The sequence below is a fragment of the Saccostrea cucullata genome, unplaced genomic scaffold (assembly GCF_032062105.1).
Source record: "Saccostrea cucullata isolate Sc308-1 unplaced genomic scaffold, CSIRO_AGI_Scuc_v1 ctg501, whole genome shotgun sequence".
NCBI classification, from domain to species: Eukaryota; Metazoa; Mollusca; class Bivalvia; order Ostreida; family Ostreidae; genus Saccostrea; species Saccostrea cuccullata.
The window spans coordinates 480,723-487,490 of record NW_026935502.1 but is presented as its reverse complement, the minus strand read 5'-3'; the positions used below and the strand labels follow the sequence as shown (position 1 = coordinate 487,490).

Genomic DNA, 6,768 nt, shown 5'->3' with positions numbered 1-6,768 from the left:
ACATTGAATAAATAAACAATAGGTTTTTTTTCTGTTTTGTATTGAATATCAATAACAAAATTGTTAAAAGGATATTGTTCATCAAGTTTAATAAGTTAAAATATGAAGGCTTGGAAACCCAAACTAATTGCATCTTCTTTGACAAAAGCACTGCCAATATTATGTACTAAGTAAATTTTGCAAAAAATACAGAAATATCAGAGTATTACATTTTGAATACTCTGATTGTTAGGTTGATTGTCCTGAATTGCAAAAATTGTGCTTTTTCATTGTATCGGTAATTCATCATTCCTTCAATTCTAAATATTTGAACAATACCTGAATAATTGGAATGGAATTTCTAACAAGTCATGAAACAAAAATAGCAGTAGGTATACGGGTTATATATTGATTTCTTTTCTTAATCAATTTGCTTTCAAAAATGCTTCTTTAGTTCCTTACTTAACAGAAGCTGATGGAAGGGGGAACAAAACTAATTCTTCTGGTTGAATATTTCCCTTATCAAGACGATAATTCCATTCAAAGGATAGAGAGAGTTTCCTTTATTTAAACAAAAATTTAAATGAAAAGTAAATTTATATTAGTATATTGACTAACACACTTTAAATTCTGGTCATATAGATTGATCAATTTTACGGACAAACTGGTGTAGAATTAAATAGGTGCTGACAATGAAAAAATCATTTTTTTAAACTGATGTATTTTTCGAAAGTTTGGTGATTATACTTATGCATAAGTTATGAAACCACTTAATCCCAAGTAGAAAAATTTAACTTGGTCAGGCTGATGATAATCTAACCATGATGATTAAAAATTAAAAATGCAAACTTAAACAAACAAGATAGAGGGCTCCTTACTGAATCTGACACTAGTCAAACTAATTTTCTACCGAACAGTCAACAGTAATATTAATGATATAAAAGTTATTCGAAAAGCATTAACATTTAGCATTTGCTAAAATACTAGTAATCCACCAAACTGAATGGATATGAAAGTTTCTTCTCAACATAGCTGCATGTTAATCGTTACGATTTATGAGAGTTCATAAGATATCTCAGTTAAAACAAGATGAGTGGAGCAATATTATTACAAAGAGTGCCAAAAGTGATCTCTAAGCGATGTGTTCGGGTGCCATGAAGAAGTAAACATCATCCCTCGCCTGCTTGTTGTTAGAAGCGCGTAACAGAATTGCTTTAGCTAACAATTCATAAGAAATCGCATACCGGATTGTTATGTTTTCGGATTTTTTTTCTATTTGCTGAAGTATGATAAGGAGCATACGACAGGTTTGACTGGTTTACAGGGGATGCTAACCTGGTACAATCTTTTATGTTTTAGAGGTCCTTGTTTGCTCTGCTCCTGATTTATATCGTTTCAATGTGCAACACGAAGAAGTAATGAAAATATATAAAATATATAATTCTTTCTCACTTGATTGTGAGGCAAAGGGACAAGAAATATAATTATGTTAAAATTATAACTTCAGTGCACCTAAGGCTTTGATTCCTTTGAACGTTTCTTAATTTGTAAATTGTAACTTTCATTAATTAAATAATAATATCCTCAAGTATTATTGAATTTAGCATTTTTACAGTTTTGTTTAATGTGAAGCCAAACTTATCCAGGTCACCTTGGCGAAGGTGATTAATTATAAGCTAGAAAAACCTTCGGGAGGGAAACAAAAATGACCTATCCCAGAAGTGAGCAGGAAAAAATAAAGTGGAAACTAGAAAAAGACGGAAACAGAAATAAGAGACAGACCTAGGATTCAAAGGGTCAAATATAGTATATAGTAATATGATTTCAGGGTAAACAAAATTAATTTTTCTTGTTTGTTCTGAACCCTAATTTTCCTCCAAGAAGATTCTGGTCATAGTGTATTTTGGTGTTTGAGAGTTTCTTTTGTAAAGTATTGAGGACCAATCTCTCTAGATAGGACTCTGATGCGCTATGTGTGTAGCCATCACGGACAGACCTACAGACCGTCACCAGCTTCACAGGGGACTTTGATATGTAATGTAATGTGTCTGTGAAGTTCTGTAGTCTTTCTCTTATAGTTTCAGGATCATAGTCCAGCCCCTCTGAATTCGACTGGTTACTGTCACTTGCACAAAGTGTGAAACGTTTCTCTGGTAGTTCTTTCACACTCTGTCGCACGGTGCTGAGACAAAATCCTGTTTCTTTTATAACATCTAAATGGGAACTTGGCAGAGTCACTATTTGTCGCACAAAACGTTTAAGAAAGAGATTTTTCTGCCTTGCTGTTACGGAACAAGTCAGTGGAAACCACTTGTTATCATGCACCCGGAAATATTTCATTCCATATTCATAAAGTTTTGTATATCTGGTATTCAAAACGGAATTATTTCTGTTTTTGTGAAGCATAACAAAATGTATGAATTCAGTGATTAGTTTATCAAGTACAGTTTCTTCTTTTCCATCTTTCGGACAAAATAGACGAGACAAATGAGAATCGAGATCCTCCAACTCTAACCGACTAACATTAGCTTGGAAAAGAATTGTATTGGCATCCATAAAGTTTAAATAGTCCACATCTATATCCAGAATTGTTTCTTCACTGAAAGTACAAGAGATATGAATTAGAATGTTATGTAATGAATGCAGGTGTGTTGATAGATAAAGAGCAGAGTTGTGGGACCTCAAGAAAACATAGTTTCTAATGAACTAAAAGAATCGTAGAAGGAAACACGTATCTTTTTTTAACAAATATCTGACATAACACCCTATGTGATCAAATAGAATCATTGGATATTGTCCTTCCTATAAGTTTTAATATGTTTGGATTTCAATCTACTTCTCAAACTTCAATGTTACAAAACATAGACATGGAGTGATATTGACATACCTCGATTTGCCCCCGTCGTATTTCCTTTTGAAATACTCAGCAGCCAGCTCCTCACTAATCTCCACATATTTTATTGTATGCTCCACTGCACAGTTCGTGTAGTCTATGTTCACGACACCACTCACCATATCTGACACGGAATTGTGGAAACACGTATTTTCACCGCTGTCAGAATCAAATATGCACATACAAATTTCCTGCTTATTTTTGTTATCCTTGACATTTGTCAAGCCAGCCTGAATAAGACTGAGGGAGTATTTATCAAAATGACTCCTGTGATCCCATTTTGGCCAAATCCAGATTACCTCCCTTATCAGACCAGTAAGCACAGCTGCCTAAAAACAGAAAATTACCGATGTTTATTCATCATGATGAAAAATTTCCCTAAGCCATTCTGGCCTTATGAATGAATTTTTTTGTGTTCATTATGTATCGTTTCTTTTTATATTTGTATTGTAAATGGTGTGATTCATATAGAATATCTGTTTCAATGAATTCATGTTTTTATTATTGTAAAATTTCTTATGTTACCATACCGCATACCAATAATATTTGTATTTTTGTTTTTTTCCTTCCAAAGAATTTTATTTTTTCCCCCATGTTATGAAATAATTTTCAACGATAAATTCTCATTAGTCACATCACATTTACATGTAGATTAAATTTCAAATACATAGTACAAATACATCGTTTTAATAGTACAAGGCAAAAATATTATATTAAGGTTTTAAACAATTTTACAATAAGTTCCATGCACATAAATGTCTAAAGGAATCTCGCATTATGATTGGTAAAAATTGATAATAAAAGTAAATATGAGATAAGCAAGAATCCACAGTATCCTAGGGTCTATTTTATATTTTGCATAGAGAAAAAGTCGATTTACGCTTAGGAAAACAAATTATTTATTTGATATAATTTTTTATTTTGAAAGTAAACATGTTTAAATCTTAAAACTCAATATTTAAGCAAAGAACAGGGGTTTCATGTAAAAGGCTCTCTTATGTGGCTAAGGGTCAGTACATTAAAAGTGTTCATATGAAAAAAAACAACCTTTCTTCCAAATTACAGGATAAGTAAAGCTAAAATCCATGTTTGTGACCACATGTTACCAAGAAATCAATATTATCCTACCATTACATACTGGTCGTTGGACTGCAATAGGTATTTAATCATTTCTAGAGTCGGTATTTCGTTCAACGGAAATCCTTCCAATAAAAATGGTGCTGCTAAACTGGAATGTTTGTCAAAACGGATCTGGAAATTCAAATAAAGAAACATATGAAATCACAGTCATTCTGTTTGGATACATATATGCTAAGTATTATAAAAATTGAATAACAGTTTATTTTACCAGAGTTATGTCCCTTTTGGGAATCAGTCCTTCTGCGGCTGCTTTAATCCAGTAAAATAGTACTACAACAGGAAAAGGGATGGAAGTAAAACAAACTCTTCGTGAAAAAAAAAAAATATATATTTATGCCTCCTCCTTCCTTTACCTCAACATAACATAAACACCATATATGTTGAAATTGTAATTTATTGATCAAATAAATCTTGATCAACAATCCAAACATGTAGTAGAAACAAATAAAAATATCAACCAAAATATTCCTAAAACTACATGCAATTATACGGTTCACAAAAACAAACAAATACAAAAGAATGTACAAAATGCAATTAGTACTTCAAAACCAAACACTCAAGAGTTTACTTTTTCATACAATGAACATAGCTAAGTTAAAAATTGACTTTGAATCTGTCTCGAAAAACAGACAGATATACACACAAATTTACACACATAAATACATATACGTAAACTTAAAAAGTAACATGTATGGGACTAACAGATAAGTTCAAATGTTAATAATCAAATAATGGGCAAAGGTGGGGTCCATTAGGGGAGGAGGGTGGAAAAACAAAAATTTCGTTAAAAAATTTCTCTGTGATGTTGCGCTTCTATCAGGCTAAAGTTACATAAATAAAGGACGCTATCTTTCAGCCAATCAAAATTCAGTATTGCTAAGAGGTAACATACGGGCATTAGCTTTGGTTAAATAATAGAGGCTCCCCACAGGTTACAAAATAAAATATGTACAGTTGTCAGCATAAAATCATTTATTACATAAATTGCATTTATGCCTCCTCCTTCCTTTACCTCAACATAACATAAACACCATATATGTTGAAATTGTAATTTATTGATCAAATAAATCTTGATCAACAATCCAAACATGTAGTAGAAACAACTAAAGATATCAACCAAAATATTCCTAAAACTACATGCAATTATACGGTTCACAAAAACAAACAAATACAAAAGAATGTACAAAATGCAATCAGTACTTCAAAACCAAACACTCAAGAGTTTACTTTTTCATACAATGAACATAGCTAAGTTAAAAATTGACTTTGAATCTGTCTCGAAAAACAGACAGATATACACACAAATTTACACACATAAATACATATACGTAAACTTAAAAAGTAACATGTATGGGACTAACAGATAAGTTCAAATGTTTATAATCAAATAATGGGCAAAGGTGGGGTAAATGTTGTATGAAAAAGTAAACTCTTGAGTGTTTGGTTTTGAAGTACTGATTGCATTTTGTACATTCTTTTGTATTTGTTTGTTTTTGTGAACCGTATAATTGCATGTAGTTTTAGGAATATTTTGGTTGATATTTTTATTTGTTTCTACTACGTGTTTGGATTATTGATCAAGATTTATTTGATCAATAAATTACAATTTCAACACACACACACACACACATATATATATATATATATATATATATATATATATATATATATATATATATATATATATATATATATATATATATATATATATATATATATATATATATATATATATATATATATATATATATATATATATATATATAAATAATGTGTTAAAACTACGTAGTGTGCCGCTTTAATGGGTTTGACAAATTACTCTCTTTATTAAATAATATTTTTAAACGTTTCCGGTCCTCATTAAAACCAGATGTGCAAAAAATGCAGAATTTGCATGGTGAATAATTTCAACGCTACTAAATACCAAATTATATTGCATTATAAATGTTAGTTTAAATAAATCTTAATACTCATACTTTCTTCTCACCTTTTTGGCGCTCATCTACAATGGTGATGTTTACTGGTTGTTTTGTTTCTCCGGTTCTCGACTGTAAACTATACCTCATAGTTGTAGCCCTGGATTGTAAAATATCACGTCTGGTTTTATGATTTGAGATCGACTGCACATGCACCTTTCTGGAAGGTGCTTTAAATGTATTTTTGTCCACCCCTGACAGATCAACAACGGATAAAAGGCAACAAATAAATCCCAACCAAATAATTGTAAATCCCAGGGATATTACTACCACTTTTGAATATTTCTTCATCGTTTTCAGTACACACCTGGGGAAAGAGGTGCAATGAAGTGTAATAGCATTATCGGAAGCTGTCACGGGCAGACGTACTACGAAAAGGTGCCCTGAGAGCTAATTAATTCACTCATGCTTTACCTAACTTGATGTCAAGGACAACCTTTGAAAATGGCATTTACCATCATTACCATTAATATTTAGATCAGAATGACAAACTGTGCAAACACTTATGTTTGGCATTTTAACGAAAAAACAACTGTTAGAATATAATAATTTTAAAATTTCCATTTAATTAATGAAATTATTTTCTTTAGTGAGGTTGTTACTTATTCTATTTATCTAGTGAATGCATGAAGTGAAATGTGGATATAACGACAGACTGTATCAAGCTCAAAGGAATAATCAAACAATGAAATCAAACAATGCAAATCAGAAGAAGAGCAAACACGGACCTCTGTAACATCAGAGGTGGGATCAGGTGCCATGGAGGAGTAAGTATGCCCT

General features: G+C 31.4%; 1 protein-coding gene across 1 annotated transcript; it reads right to left on the bottom strand.

The window, feature by feature from the left end:
• Positions 1-6,314, bottom strand: LOC134243043 (uncharacterized). The gene is made up of 5 exons (XM_062725260.1): positions 6,000-6,314; positions 4,221-4,282; positions 4,001-4,123; positions 2,867-3,201; positions 1-2,578 (listed from the first exon to the last, which is right to left on the bottom strand). The coding sequence occupies exons 1-5, from the start codon at positions 6,277-6,279 to the stop codon at positions 1,819-1,821; spliced, it is 1,560 nt and encodes a 519-aa protein (XP_062581244.1). The 5' UTR covers positions 6,280-6,314; the 3' UTR covers positions 1-1,818.
• Between the last annotated feature and the right edge of the window lie 454 nt (positions 6,315-6,768).

What these genes read in the sequence shown, in the direction of transcription:
- LOC134243043 (XM_062725260.1), bottom strand. Translation starts at nt 6,279, where the DNA reads ATGAAGAAATATTCAAAAGTGGTAGTAATATCCCTGGGATTTACAATT. An exon ending in TGTAGATGAGCGCCAAAAAG is followed by an intron (nt 4,283 to 5,999) that starts GTGAGAAGAAAG and finishes TTCCTGTTGTAG; the next exon opens with TACTATTTTACTGGATTAAA. An exon ending in TACGACGGGGGCAAATCGAG is followed by an intron (nt 2,579 to 2,866) that starts GTATGTCAATAT and finishes TTGTACTTTCAG; the next exon opens with TGAAGAAACAATTCTGGATA.